A 14,006-nucleotide genomic window follows, 5' to 3' on the forward strand; every position below is an offset into this window, starting at 1 on the left:
ACCTTGGGGAGCCAAACATAGAGCTGGGTGCCACACATTTCATTCAATGACACTTTCCCTATATTTTACTTATTTTGACTGAGAAATGTTTTATTGACAATTTTGATAACCCTTCACTTTTAATCCAGGTCTGTAGTGTGAAATGTTCTTGGCTGTGTTTTTGTTTAAAAATGTTTTCCAAATTGTAGCTGTGTTTCATTCATATCCAGAGAAATATATATTCCAATATAATATAATCAGCATAAACATTTTAAATAGATTCTATATTTTTGGTCCATCCATGATATATTACTAAAGTAGCCTATTTACTGTTGTTGATGTGGGTCACTTGCTGTTAGCCAATTCACTTTCTTGTACCAGGAGAGCTGAAAGGAATGAGTATTATTCCCTACCTTTTTCACCAAGTCAATTTGAGGTGTTGGTCTACCCTGCTCTTTAATTTTAATTTTTTCCTTGAAAGGAAGACTGGCAAATGGCTTCGCCAAAATTAAATCAGCAATGCTTGGCATCCGTGCGCAGCTTTCTTGCTAGCTGACTAGCCCCCTCAAGTTCAAGTTCAGTCACTCAAATAAACGAAATTTCTGGAACTAAGATAGCAAACTTGACAACACTATATTTACACTTTATTTACAATGAAAATATATACAAACTAAAAAAGCTGGTAGAAACCGTATGTAATGAATGAAATCGAAATGTAAGCTGATCTCTTACAATACACCACAGCACTTGCGAATCCGCATGGGACTGAACTGAAATTCACCGCTGCCTGTCTATATTTGAAACGAGCTGTCAGTCAAAGAAAATATCCGGCTGCTTTCACCAATCACCAGTCTCCTCGCGGAAAGCTTTGCCATGTCCCTCCCACTGTGAGCCTGGGAGTCCGTGGGGTGGGCGTTTTCGCAGTATTTGTCCAATAACTGTCTTGCATTTTGATATTGAAAGCACAGAGCTCCCAAATGCCATTGAAGTCCACTGAGGCTGGGAGTCCGTGGGACTCCATGGGCGGGCGTTTTCGCAGTATTTGTCCAATAATCATCTTGCATTTTGATATTGAAAAGCGCATAGCTCCCAAATGCCATTGAAGTCCACTGAGGCTGGGCTGCATCGCGCTGTCACGAGGGGGAAAAACTCACGCACACATTAGGCGAACTGGGGAAAGTTATAACGGAATGATTTCACACTGTAGTTGGGTTGAGCACATATATTTCTATGATTCTGGATCTTAAATAGCAATGTTATAAGGTCGGCTATAACATAAGCCTAGCGCAATTCATCCTACACGATGTTCGTCATTTTTAGAGGAGGCTGAGCCTCCCTCGTTGTCTTAGAGCAATCGCCCGTGATGGATACCTACTGACCAATCAGATTTAAGCAATGAACCTTGCTGTGATACAAGTATTTAGAGTTAATGTTAAGAGTTGGGAGAAGAACATTCCAAACTTTATTTGACTTTTTAAAAGACTTTCAATACCAATGTATTTTGCTTTTGTGGCTGGGGACTGCAGTTGACTTGCTGACTTTGGGACTACGGTTGTCGTGAACGGTTTTGCGCTCGGGTTTCCGTCGGTGGGGGGTTTATAGCATCAACGAAGCTGACTTTATGTTAGGACTGTTAATGTTATAGTCATGTTGTCTGTTGTTGCCCGGATGGGGATGGGTTCCCTTTTGAGTCTGGTTCCTCTCGAGGTTTCTTCCTCATGTCGTCTGAGGGAGTTTTTCCTTGCCACCATCGCCACAGGCATGCTCATTGGGGACAGATTAATGATAAAATTAGCTCATATTTTAAGTCATTCAAATTCTGTAAAGCTGCTTTGCGACAAATTTTATTGTTAAAAGCGCTATACAAATAAACTTGACTTGACAATGCATATCTACTCTATGTCAAGCAACATGTTCAATCCTAACTGATGATTCCTTTTTTATCTGTGTCAGGAATGCAGGTGGCAGACAGGTGTAAAAGCTGAAAGAGAGTTTATTCAGACAAACTGGCAGACAAATCCAAATCATGAGGCAAAAATCAGAATCAGAAAAAGGTAATGATTAAGTGAAGCACAAACAGAGCCTCAGAGGTCAGATCAAATATCAAAGACCCAAAATACAAAGACAAAAACCAGACTCAAAAGAACAATAACAGAGCTCTGGTAAAGTCAGACACACAAAACTGAGCATTTAATTCATAAGACTGAGTGTTGTGAGTATGGGTTTGCCTGTGTGGGTTTCCTTGCACAGTCCAAAGACATTCAGTTCAGGTCAACTGGCTACACTAATGCCGCTTTTCCACTACAAACGCGGCTGAGTCGGGCTGAGCCGTGCCGTGCTGAGTCGAGCTGAGTGGGGCTGTTGGAGTTGCATTTCGACTACAACCGCGCTGAACCGTGCTGGCTGGAAGTGGGTGGACACATTGGGTGGAGTTAGCGAAAGTGGGTGGACGTCACGTGATGTCGTTAAGCAGCGCAAACAGTGACATCAGTGAGCTTTTAAGCGGTAGTCTCACGACCTGAATAGTAAACAATAAACATGGAGGACATGGAGTCGTTAGTGTTGCTGGTCTTGGTTCTGTGGCTTGTTGTCACCGACAACGCCAACAGATACTGGCAAGAGCGTATAGATGAGGCGAGGCGCATAAGGCTTCAGAAATTCTCGTAATTCGTAATTCTTCTTCTTCCGGGTTTGCGGTGTTTACAGATTCCAGCGTGCTCGCGGGGCGTGTGTGGGCATGTGAGGACACTCCTCCTCACCAATCAGTGCACAGGGGAGTGTCTGCTCACGCCCCCAGCCTCACTTGGCTCGCTTTGGCTCGCTTCAGCCCCACTCCAAAACCGTGCGAGTTTTAGGGGCTAAGCAGGGCTGAAGCGAGCTGAGTCGTGCTGTTTTTTGGAAGTCGAAACGCGAGCCGTGTCGGGCTGAAGTGAGCTGAAGCGAGCTGAAAAAGGGTAGTGGAAAAGGGCCATAAGAGGCTGTCCACACGGCAACGGATTCAGGTGAATCTGATAAAATTGTTTATCGTTTCGGCCTGGCGTCCACACGGCACCGGCGTTTTGGGTGCCCCAAAACGAGAATGGGTTCCAGAGTGGAAAAATCTGGCAACGGCGCCGTTGCGAAGTCGTCTGGATGAGTAGAACGGATTTGTTTATGATGACGTCACAACCACATGACTAGAACAAGCAGCACTCTCGCTGTTTTGTATGAACCACTGCATTGCATTCACTTTTGTATACAGCTTTTCTTTTAAATAAACAAGTAACTGAACCATTTCTTGAATTTCTTTTTTTTATTGGATAAGACTGCTTTTCAAAATGTTCACACACAATATAAAAAGTTATATAAATTATATAAAAATGCTTTTCAAAATGTTCACACACAATAAGAAAATTAAGTTATATAAAACTATGCACACTAATAAAACTAATTTGTACACACAGAAGGCACGATTTCCTCGTGTAGTCGCAGCCATCTTCTTCTTGTTGTTGTGTGTTTGTTCCTGTGAGTGCTTCACGCCGGGTACAAGAAGGGGTTTATGTGCATGCGTCCTACTTCTTCTATTGTTCTGGTGTCTCCGATGGGACCGTCTTACAGCGCACGTAGAGGTGTGGCATGTGTATTGCATCGTTTTCAGCAAGCGTTGCGTTGCCATATGTACCTGATATTTTACTGATCCATTGCCCATGTGGACGCGATATTTTTTTAAAATAAAATCTCGTTGCCGTTGTCGTGTGGATGTAGCCTAAATTGCCCAGAGTGTGAATGTGAGTGTGAATGCTTGCTTGTCTCTGTGATAGCTTGGCAACCTGCCCAGGGTGTACTCAGCTGGGACTGCCTCCAGCTTCCCCCATGACCCTGATGGATAAGTGGAAAAGACAATGGATGGATGGTGTTAGCTAGTAAACTTTTTGTCAGCAGGCTAATGGTGGCCATCAAGTCAAACTACATGTGAAAAAAAGTTACTGCTGACATAATTTCTAGTTAACACTTAGAAATGCTCAATTAGAAATTAAGTTCAATGTGACCATTACTTGCTGTTGCTGCCGATTTATTTTATTTCAGAATTTACCTGATTGCCGATCTTTCTGGACACACACATTGGAAAATTCTAGAAAAAGCATATAGATGATCCCTCGTTTGATCCTGAGTATATATGTGTGTTCATGATGCCATTCAATAGACTCATGACCCATCTATGGTGAATTCGCTTACCTTGCACCCAACATTCCAAGGACTGGCTCCAGGTCCACCATGGTTCTGTGCAGGATAAAGTGAAAATAAATGAATCTTGATGCAACATGTTCCCTTTCAGGTCCACATTCCCAACCAAGAGTGCAGGATTACACATCAACCCAATTAGGATCATGTCGACCCAACTCCCTGACCCAACAAGCTAAGCTGAGCCACTGGGCTGTAAAAATAACCTGCCATTTTCTACAGTGTGGTCTGTGTTGTAGTGAATTCTTGTGTTACATCTTCGCAGTTAAAAATCTGAGCTCTTGACTACCCTTCCTTTGTTTTTAATGCAGGTTTGGAAGATTTGTGTGCAGCACTTTTCATTTCATGTCACTTCCAAAGGGGAAAGAAAAAGTTATTTTGAAGCACTCCAAGTGATCAATTTAATGATGTGGTTATTTATGAGAATTTTATTTCAATATTTATGAGACATGTGGTACGGGAAAGTTATCAAGATATGACTTAAATGAAATGCAGGTGCTATTTTTCAGCTCAGAGGGATTGGCATAGGTTTAAGAAAATGTTGACTTTGTAGCTGTGTTTAATCTTTGCTGCACTCCTTGTACATACACTCAGTGCCCTAAGGTTCCTCTTGGCTGCCTGATCTATTCTTTTTTGTAGAATTTATCCTATCCTGTGCATTTCAGTCATGCTGTTGGACAGTTTTGCCCTTAGTGTGAGTGATATCTTCAGTCAGGCAGGGTTATTAGCGGCTGTAGTTTTAGGCTTAGAGACATTGTTCAGAACCTGGACTGATCACTGGATCACTGAGCTTTCTTGTTGCTTTACCTTTCTGCTCTACACACCTGATCTCTGACCTTTTTATGGGATCCAAGCTAAAATATCGTGTGCAGAGAATAGACTTATTAGAGAATACATTGAAGATGATGAGATTACAGCTTTAAAAATACAGTATATTCATGTGTATACATGTTATAAGCATAAGCATGTGTTCCAATAATAAATATAAGTTTTGAGTCAGAGGACTATATAATAATCCTATTGGTTTTTGAAGACTTGACAAAAAGACAGCTGTTAAGTTAATAGCCAAAATGACAAGCTTTCAGCAATATTTGAGGGCTATTATACATGAGAGAAAGAATGTAAATCTAAGAGCAGACTGCCTTTGGAACATCACTAATCTGTTTCTAAGTGTCTCTGGTTGAGTCATTTTCCTTAATTACTGGGCATTTATTGACTCTCCATCTTTGTCTTTGCCTGCAGACTCCAAAGACATCCATTTATAGCTCTGTTACATGTGCCCATTCGTGCAAATAAAAAGTATTTAAGTAGTTAGCACCATCTAAAAGATTTAAAATTGAGAACATATTAAACACTTTGTGCCAAAATGCACATCCAATAAAAAGTGATAAAGATTTGCATTATGGTTGTGGGTGGCATGGTGGTGTAAGTGGTTAGTATGGTTGCCTCACAACAAGAAGGTTCTGGGTTCGCGGCCAGAGGGGGCCTTTCTGTGTGGAGTTTGCATGTTCTTCCTGTGTCTGTGTGGGTTTCTGCCAGGTGCTCTAATTTACCCCACAGTCCAAAGACATGCAGTCAGGTTAATATGGGATGGTCTTGGGCTAAGGTGCCCTTGAGCAAGGCACCTAACTGCTCCCTGGGTGCTGTTAGCATGGCTGCCCACTGCTCTGGGTGTGTGTGCTCATTGCTCACGTGTGTGTGTTCACTGCTTCAGATGGGTTAAATGCAAAGATGAATTTCATAAGTGTGTGATGGATAAAGTTGTTCTTTCCTTCTTTATTGACTCATATTTATCAACGTATTAGTAATCCACTAATATGTCCATCTTCTGTCCACCATAAAAGTAAAAATACCTGTGTTGTGTGTGTGTATATATATATATATATATATATAAACAGTTATTCCATTGTACTGGCTTCACAGAATGTCCTAATTCAGCTATCCAGCAAGCTAAACAACTCCACACAATAAGTCCGGGACACCGAGGGTGAAGTTGACTCTTTATATGGAAAATTGTGAAACTAAAACACAGATACATGCACCAGTCAATAAAAGAAATATGAATCTTCCAAATAAAAGGTTTGGCTCAGGTGCAATCGATACAAAAGCTAACAGAAGCTAACAGGGTAAATACACTGGTATAGCTAACTCTGGCTGAAAATCATAATGCTCAAAGATAATCTTAATCTAATTTCACAGGCACAAACATCACAACTTGATCTCAACTTTACTATGATTTACTTACAGAGAATGCCTTTGAACAGCTACACAGAAGGAGGAGCACAACAACAAACTTCCATGCTGCTTATAACCATGCTGTCTAACTTTTTCTTCTTCTCCTCTCTACAGATTTCCTGCAGCTACAATGTGGGGTGTAAACAATAGGCAAAATAAAAGTCTCTGCATACTTTAACATAAGAACTGCTGGTAGGGCCAGAACACTCCCCATCTGGTATCTTAGAGATACCATAACACATTAGAATGATACCTTACTCTGGGGATAGAAGGAACACTAGTTCTGAAATAGGTCTATAATAGTTCTTTGTTGTTCCTTGCTGAACAATCTTGACTTCAGCCTTCCTTATTAGTCCATCCTGGCTTGGGACTGTCTTAACGACAACCCCCATAGGCCACTCATTCCTCCTGACCCGTTTCTCCTTGAGAAGAACAACGTCTCCTGGCTTGAGATCTGGTCTCTTGTGTTGCCACTTGTGCCGTGACTGCAGAGTGCCAAGATACTCCTTGCGCCACCTATTCCAGAACTCGTCAGCCAGCAGCTGTACACGTTTCCACTGATTCTTTAAGATCTCCCTTGGACTGCAGCTTCCCAAAGGTGGAACTGATGTACCTGATTTCTGGGTCAACAGGATGGAGGGTGACAGAATGTGGGGATGCTCAGGGTCAGATGAGACTGGTATCAAAGGACGAGCGTTAATTATGGCTGTAACCTCGGCAAGGAAAGTGGTGAGTGATTCATGCGTAAGATGTGCTTGTCCAACACGCAGCAGCACACTGTCCAGTATGCGTCGTGCAACGCCAATCATGCGTTCCCACACTCCACCCATGTGGGATGAATGGGGTGGGTTAAAGATCCAAGAACATTTTTCTTCTTGCAGATAATTCTGGACTTCACTCTGCTCTACAATGCTGATGCCCATTTCTCGGCATGCACCAACAAAGTTGGTCCCACAGTCTGAGCGCAACTGTTTGGCTGGGCCGCGCAGCGCAAAGAAACGCCTCAGAGCATTGATGAAACTAGAAGCGCTCATCTCTTCAACCACTTCGATGTGGACAGCCCTTGTGCATAAACAGGTGAACAGGATTGCCCATCTCTTACTATTAGCCTGACCCCCGCGTGTTTTCCTTGCGGACACTTCCCATGGCCCGAACATGTCCATGCCCACATGTGAGAAAGGGGGGCCTGGCTGAAGACGATCTGCAGGTAGTTCACTCATTTGCTGCACCTCAATCTTGCCTCTGAGTCGTCTGCAAATCACACATTTGTTTAATATCTTCCCAATACACCTCTTTGCTCCCATTATCCACAGGCCGCTCTCTCTGACAGCGCCCTCTGTAAAGTGCCTGCCCTGGTGCTGCACTCTCTCATGATGGTGTCGTACAATAAGAGTGGTGATGTGATGACTGCCAGGTAAGATGATGGGGTTTGTTTCCTTTACTTCAAGGCCTGACTGACTGATACGACCACCTACTCTCAGTAGGCCACTGCTGTCGATGGTGGGATTCAACTTGATGAGTGGGCTTTGCTTGGAGAGGTCACATTTCGCAGTGATGCAACGGAACTCCTCTCCATAGACTTCATGCTGCACACTCCAGATGACAAGGTTCTCTGCCTCTTCGAGAGTACCACTGGAGATGGCCTTCTTACAGATGTGCCACCCAGCACAGTCTCCATCATTCTGTGAGTGAGCGAAACACAGGGCTATGTGTCTGAGTTTGGCCACAGCATGGATCAGTGATCTCCATGTGGAGAAGCGCTCCCAGCGTTTGGAGTCAAGGAAGCTCTCAGTGACGTGTGTGGATAGGGTTTTGACTTCAGGGCGGATTTCTACGTCCTTATCGGGGTTGATAAGGTCAAACTCTGTGTGCTGCTCAGGTGGAAGCTTAGAGTTGAGGAGAAACGAGGGGCCTGTGAGCCATGAGGTGTTGCTGAGTCTTGAGGCTGGAACAGAGCGTGAGCCATGGTCTGCAGGATTCCGATCCGTTGGCACATAATGCCATTGTTCAGGCATGGTAGATTGTCTTATACGCTGAACTATGTTGTTTACGTATACATAGAAGCGCCTTGACTGGTTGAATATGTAGCCCAGGACAACCTTGCTGTCTGTGTAAAAGATGACGGAGTTGAGTGGGAGGTCTATTTCTTCACTTATTACCTCTGCGATTTCAACAGCCATGACCGCTGCGCACAGTTCAAGCCTGGGGATTGTGAGTTCGGGCTGAGGGGCGAGCCGCGCTTTACCCATGACGAATCCCAGTTCTACTGTCCCTTTGGTGCTAGTGACTCTCAGGTAGGCAACAGCAGATATGGCTTTGACAGATGCATCAGAAAAGACGCATAGTTCAATGCTTTGTATCTCAGAGGGGGGAATGGAAAAGTATGTGCGGGGCACATGAATGCTGCTGAGATGGCTCAGTGAGCTTCGCCACTCTGTCCATTTCTCACGCATTTCCTCAGGGAGGGGTGAGTCCCAGTCCGAGGCCTGTGCTGACAGCTCTCTTAACAATAGCCGACCCTGGATAGTCACTGGTGCCAAGAACCCCAATGGGTCGAAGAGGCTGTTCACCATTGAAAGTACGCCCCTGCGTGTGTAAGGGCTTTCGTCCTGAGGAACATGAAAGGTAAGGTGGTCTAACATGAGGCTCCATTTCACCCCGAGGCTTCGCTGATCTGGTAAGTCATCTACAAACAGGTCAAGATCCTGGATGTCTTTGGCGCGATCTTCAACTGGAAATGCATCCATCACATCGGCTTTGTTGGAGGCTACCTTGTGGAGCCGGAGGTTGGAGGCTGCCAGCATCTTCTGTGTTCTTTTGAGTAGATCGACTGCTTGCTCCACGGTGGAGACGGACTTGAGGACATCATCCACATAGAAATCTCGATCAGTGAGGTACCGCACATCACTGCCATACAGTTCTTCTCCCTGGCGGGCAGCTCTTCGTAATCCGTAGATGGCCACAGCAGGAGAGGGACTGTTTCCGAAGACATGCACCCTCATTCTGTAGTCCACCACCTCTTTACTCAGGTCATTATCTCTGTGCCAGAGAAAGCGTAGAACATCCCTGCAGTCTTCTCGGATGAGAAAACAATGAAACATTTGTTGTATGTCAGCTGTGAATGCAACTGAGTTCTTCCTGAACCTTATAAGAACCCCTAGCAGGCTATTGTTCATGTTCGGCCCAGAGAGCAGCACGTTGTTGAGTGACTTGCCTTCAAACTGTGCACTCGAATCAAACACCACACGGATCTGTGAGGGTTTTTGTGGGTGGTAGACACCAAAAAAGGGCAGGTACCAATACTCCTTCCCATCTTGCATGGGAGGAGCAAGCTCTGCGTGGTGGCTGTCCAGCATTTTTTGCATAAAGTCCATAAAATGAGATTTCATCTCTGGATTTTTGTTGAGTGTTCGGTGCAGAGACTTCAGCCGACCCATGGCATATTGGCGGTTATTAGGCAGACACCCTGGGTTGGCGGAACGGTAGCGGGGCCACCCAACTGTTAGCCGAATCCTGGAAGAATTCATTTTCCATTGTTTCAAGGAATAGGAGATCTTCCATTGATGGCGCAAGCTTGTGATCATCCTTGGTTTGCTGGAAAACCGATAGGCCCAGGTTGTCACTGTATGTCACACGGCTGACAGGCTGGGGCTGATTAGGGGAACAGATTTTCTCCTTTACCTTCAAGTGGTTCTCACATGGGGGAAAGTGGCTTGGCCTGCCATTTTCAAGGATGTATGTTTTCATGCTGGTGACTTCGGGAGGCCGATGTGTGCTGCCCAGGCACACATCGCCAACTATGACCCATCCTAAGTCCAGCCTCTGTGCGTAGGGTGCGTCATGTGGTCCGTTGATCTGTTTACGCACCTTGTGCGCTCTCAGCATGTCCCTGCCCAGAAGCAGCAGGATCTCAGCATTCATGTCCACTTCTGGTATTTCATTGGCTATAGCTCTGAGGTGAGGGTGGCTGTGCGCGGCGGCTTGAGTGGGGATTTCGTCTCTGTTGTTGGGAATCATGTTACACTCCAGGAGTGTGGGCAGAGTTAGGCTGATGTCACCATCTGCAGGTTCGATGACGAAGCCTGTAGCTCGGCGGCCGGACGCGTCACCAACACCAGAGCAGGTTTTTAGAGTGTAAGAGTATGTGGGCCCGCCTACATGGAAGATATCAAAAAACTCTGAGCGTGCCAGCGACCTATTGCTTTGGTCATCCAGCATGGCGTACATCCTTTTGCCCTGGTTGCGGCAGTCTGCCGGGTAGACCGTCACAAGACATATCTTGGAGCATGATTTGCCATTGAAGCCTTCCCCACATACCTCCGTGCATTTGGAAACCACAGCAGTTTCTAATGCTTCATCGCTCTCCCCGCCATTCCCTGATGGGGGTGGAGAGGTCTTGGAGACCCACGGAGCTGGGCCTGGGTGCAGCGCTGTTGGGTGTCTATGGCTGTCACACTCAGCACATTTGATGGCTGCCTCACAGTCTCGGGCTACATGCTTATTTGACACGCAGCATTTAAAACATATGTTATTCTCCTTTAGTATTCTCTTTCGTTCATCCATTAGCTTTTCCCTGAAGCCGCGGCACACTTCCAGGGAGTGTGGTTTTTGATGCATAGGACATTGCTTCTCTGGGTCTTCGGCAGTGGATGCGGAGTCGGAGTGTGCAACGTCAGTTTTATGCACAGAAACTGTCCTTCGGCTGCTTTCACTGAACTTATCTTTCCTGACTGCTGTACTTAAGAGAGGAAGACTAAAGCTTGGGTCATTGCGTGCCTTTGCTTGCCTGTGTACAAACTGTAAAAAGAATTCAAATGGAGGATAAGGGACCCTGAATTCTTGTTTGTATCGGGAGCCTTCCATTACCCACTTGTCCTGGAGCGTGTATGGCAGTTTCTCCACTATTGGGTTTATGCCCCTTGTTGTGTCGAGATAGGATAGGCCAGGTAAGTATCCTTCACGTTTTGCAGAATGAATCTCTAACAGCAAATCAGACAGCTCCCTAAGTTTATGATGCTCCTTGTTTGATATTTTGGGGAATTGATCGAGTTTAGTGAAGAGAGCACCCTCTATAGCTTCAGGTGAGCCATACATCTCCTCCAGTCTCTCCCACACAAGCCATAAGCCTGCTGCTTGATCTCTCACATTCACTGATCTAATACGCCTTGCATGTGCTGCAGATTCTGGGCCTAGCCATCTTATTAATAAATCCATCTCTTCTCCTGCTGTAAGATCTAGGCTGTCAATGGTGTTCAGGAATGAGCTCTTCCAGGATAAGTAATTTCCTGGCTTATCATCAAACCTGGTTAGTCCTGATGACACTAGCTGACTTCGTGCTAGGTACCTCGCTAAGTCAGATGTGGCTGTGTCGCTGGGGCAGTGTGCAGCCCTAGATGTGGTGGGGCTGTGGTCGTTGTGCCTGTGTGTATAAACTGGTATGCCTGGCCTGAAATGGCTGTAGTCAGCGTGTCTGGATGTGTGAGCAGGTAAACCCGACCTGAGTGGGCTGTGGTGAGCATGCCCGGACGTGTGAGCAGGTAAGCCTGACCTGAGTGGACCGTGGTCAGCGTTCCTGGATGTGTGAGCAGGTAAGCCTGACCTGAGTGCGCTGTGGTCAGCACGCCTGGAGGTGTAAGCAGGTAAGCCTGACCTGAGTGGACTGTGGTCAGCGTGCCTGGATGTGTGAGCAGGTAAGCCTGACCTGAGCGCGCTTTGTTCAGCACGCCGGGGTGTGTGAGCAGGTAAGCCTGCATGCAGCTGGGTACTCATCGGCTCAGTACACACTTGTGTATTCGCACGAACATCGCCCACATGGGGGTTACCATCTGCGAAATGGTCACATTGCTGATGGTGATCAGGAGTTGGGAGTTCACCTTCCTTATCTCCACATACAGATACATAAGCACTGGGATTGAGGGGTATTTGCTCCTCACATGAGTGTAAATCTTCGAGTGAATGTGAGCTGCCACTGAGATGGCTGTGTCTTTCTACATATTCCTCAGTACGCCGTTCTGCACTTTGCCTGGGCAGTAACTCTGGTCCACAACTGCGGCACTCATCTTCAAAGTCTACGGCTGCAGCCTCCATTACTGCTGCTTCAGCCATGGCGGCTTCTGCCTCTCTCTCCCTTTCTAAGGCGATGAGTGTTGCATCAAGACGGGCTTTTTCCATCTTTAATTCAATCTCTTTACGTGAATAAGCAGCTCTTGCATGCGCAGCTTGGGCTCTGGCACGTGCTGTGGCTGCTGCCAATGCAACTTTACATGAAGCACTACTCATATGGGAATCTGATGATCTGACTGATGCATTTGCTCTGTCCATGGCTACTATGGATGTGTTTTACCTCAATCCTTCCTAGCGATGTTGCAGTTGTCGTACTGGTTCGGGCTGCCGGCACAATACTGCAGTTTGGTCATCAGTAGCTCTTCACAAGTCTCTCTTTTCACTGTACTGGCTTCACAGAATGTCCTAATTCAGCTATCCAGCAAGCTAAACAACTCCACACAATAAGTCCGAGACACCGAGGGTGAAGTTGACTCTTTATATGGAAAATTGTGAAACTAAAACACAGATACATGCACCAGTCAATAAAAGAAATATGAATCTTCCAAATAAAAGGTTTGGCTCAGGTGCAATCGATACAAAAGCTAACAGAAGCTAACAGGGTAAATACACTGGTATAGCTAACTCTGGCTGAAAATCATAATGCTCAAAGATAATCTTAATCTAATTTCACAGGCACAAACATCACAACTTGATCTCAACTTTACTATGATTTACTTACAGAGAATGCCTTTGAACAGCTACACAGAAGGAGGAGCACAACAACAAACTTCCATGCTGCTTATAACCATGCTGTCTAACTTTTTCTTCTTCTCCTCTCTACAGATTTCCTGCAGCTACAATGTGGGGTGTAAACAATAGGCAAAATAAAAGTCTCTGCATACTTTAACATAAGAACTGCTGGTAGGGCCAGAACATCCATGAAGTTGAGTTGTACATGAGCTGGTGGCCAACAAGGCGTGTAATACCGAGTTGGCTATAAGTCAAGTCAACTTTATTGTCAAATATGCTATACATGCTCGACATACAGCACAGATGAAATTTCAGTCCTCTCTGACCCACGGTGCAAACAGGCAATGCAATAAATAAAAACAGAATAACTGAAATAAACAATATGAACAGTATAAACACTCTAGGTAAGAAATAGACATAGACTAAACACTCACAGATATATATATATATATATATATATATTATATTATATATATATAAGCCATGTACGACGTGATTGAGTGGAGTTGTTTTGTTCTATCCATATTCACTGGTTTTTGAGAAACCAATCATTTTTATTTTTTGCAAATTTGAGAAATAAAAACTTCATACAAAACGTCTGACAAAATAATTTCCGCTTAGAATTTAAACAAACCGGTGAAATAACAGTAGCAATTTGTGGAAAAAAAAACTATAATAATACTTCTTGGAAAGAAAAAAAAATATGTTCTTACCATCAAATACTGAGGGTTTCTTCTTCTTCTTTAGTTTTTTTTTTGGCGGTCGGCAAACCAACT

The 14,006-nt window shown here is 44.8% G+C and overlaps 2 protein-coding genes across 4 annotated transcripts in view; both read right to left on the minus strand.

Moving 5' to 3' along the window:
* The window catches only part of LOC132900615 (uncharacterized), a 31,658-nt gene extending 21,786 nt beyond the window's left edge, over positions 1 to 9,872 (minus strand). Inside the window, exons 1-3 of one of the 3 annotated variants that reach the window (XM_060942820.1) lie at positions 6,446 to 9,872; positions 4,195 to 4,239; positions 3,359 to 3,837 (exon numbers count right to left, since the gene is read on the minus strand). In XM_060942820.1, coding sequence (XP_060798803.1) covers positions 6,690 to 9,872 — 3,183 coding nt within the window. In that variant the 3' untranslated portion in view covers positions 3,359 to 3,837; positions 4,195 to 4,239; positions 6,446 to 6,689. Of the gene's footprint in view, positions 1 to 3,358; positions 3,838 to 4,194; positions 4,240 to 6,119; positions 6,222 to 6,445 lie in introns of those variants that run through there. The other 2 variants (XM_060942821.1, XM_060942819.1) reach the window with 2 other exon arrangements.
* Positions 9,873 to 9,888: 16 nt separating this feature from the next.
* Positions 9,889 to 13,409, minus strand: LOC132900617 (uncharacterized). The gene is made up of 2 exons (XM_060942822.1): positions 13,220 to 13,409; positions 9,889 to 12,995 (listed from the first exon to the last, which is right to left on the minus strand). The coding sequence occupies exon 2, from the start codon at positions 12,754 to 12,756 to the stop codon at positions 9,889 to 9,891; it is 2,868 nt and encodes a 955-aa protein (XP_060798805.1). The 5' UTR covers positions 12,757 to 12,995; positions 13,220 to 13,409.
* Positions 13,410 to 14,006: the final 597 nt, after the last annotated feature.

The sequence above is a fragment of the Neoarius graeffei genome, chromosome 16 (genome assembly GCF_027579695.1).
Source record: "Neoarius graeffei isolate fNeoGra1 chromosome 16, fNeoGra1.pri, whole genome shotgun sequence".
Lineage (NCBI taxonomy): Eukaryota > Metazoa > Chordata > Actinopteri > Siluriformes > Ariidae > Neoarius > Neoarius graeffei.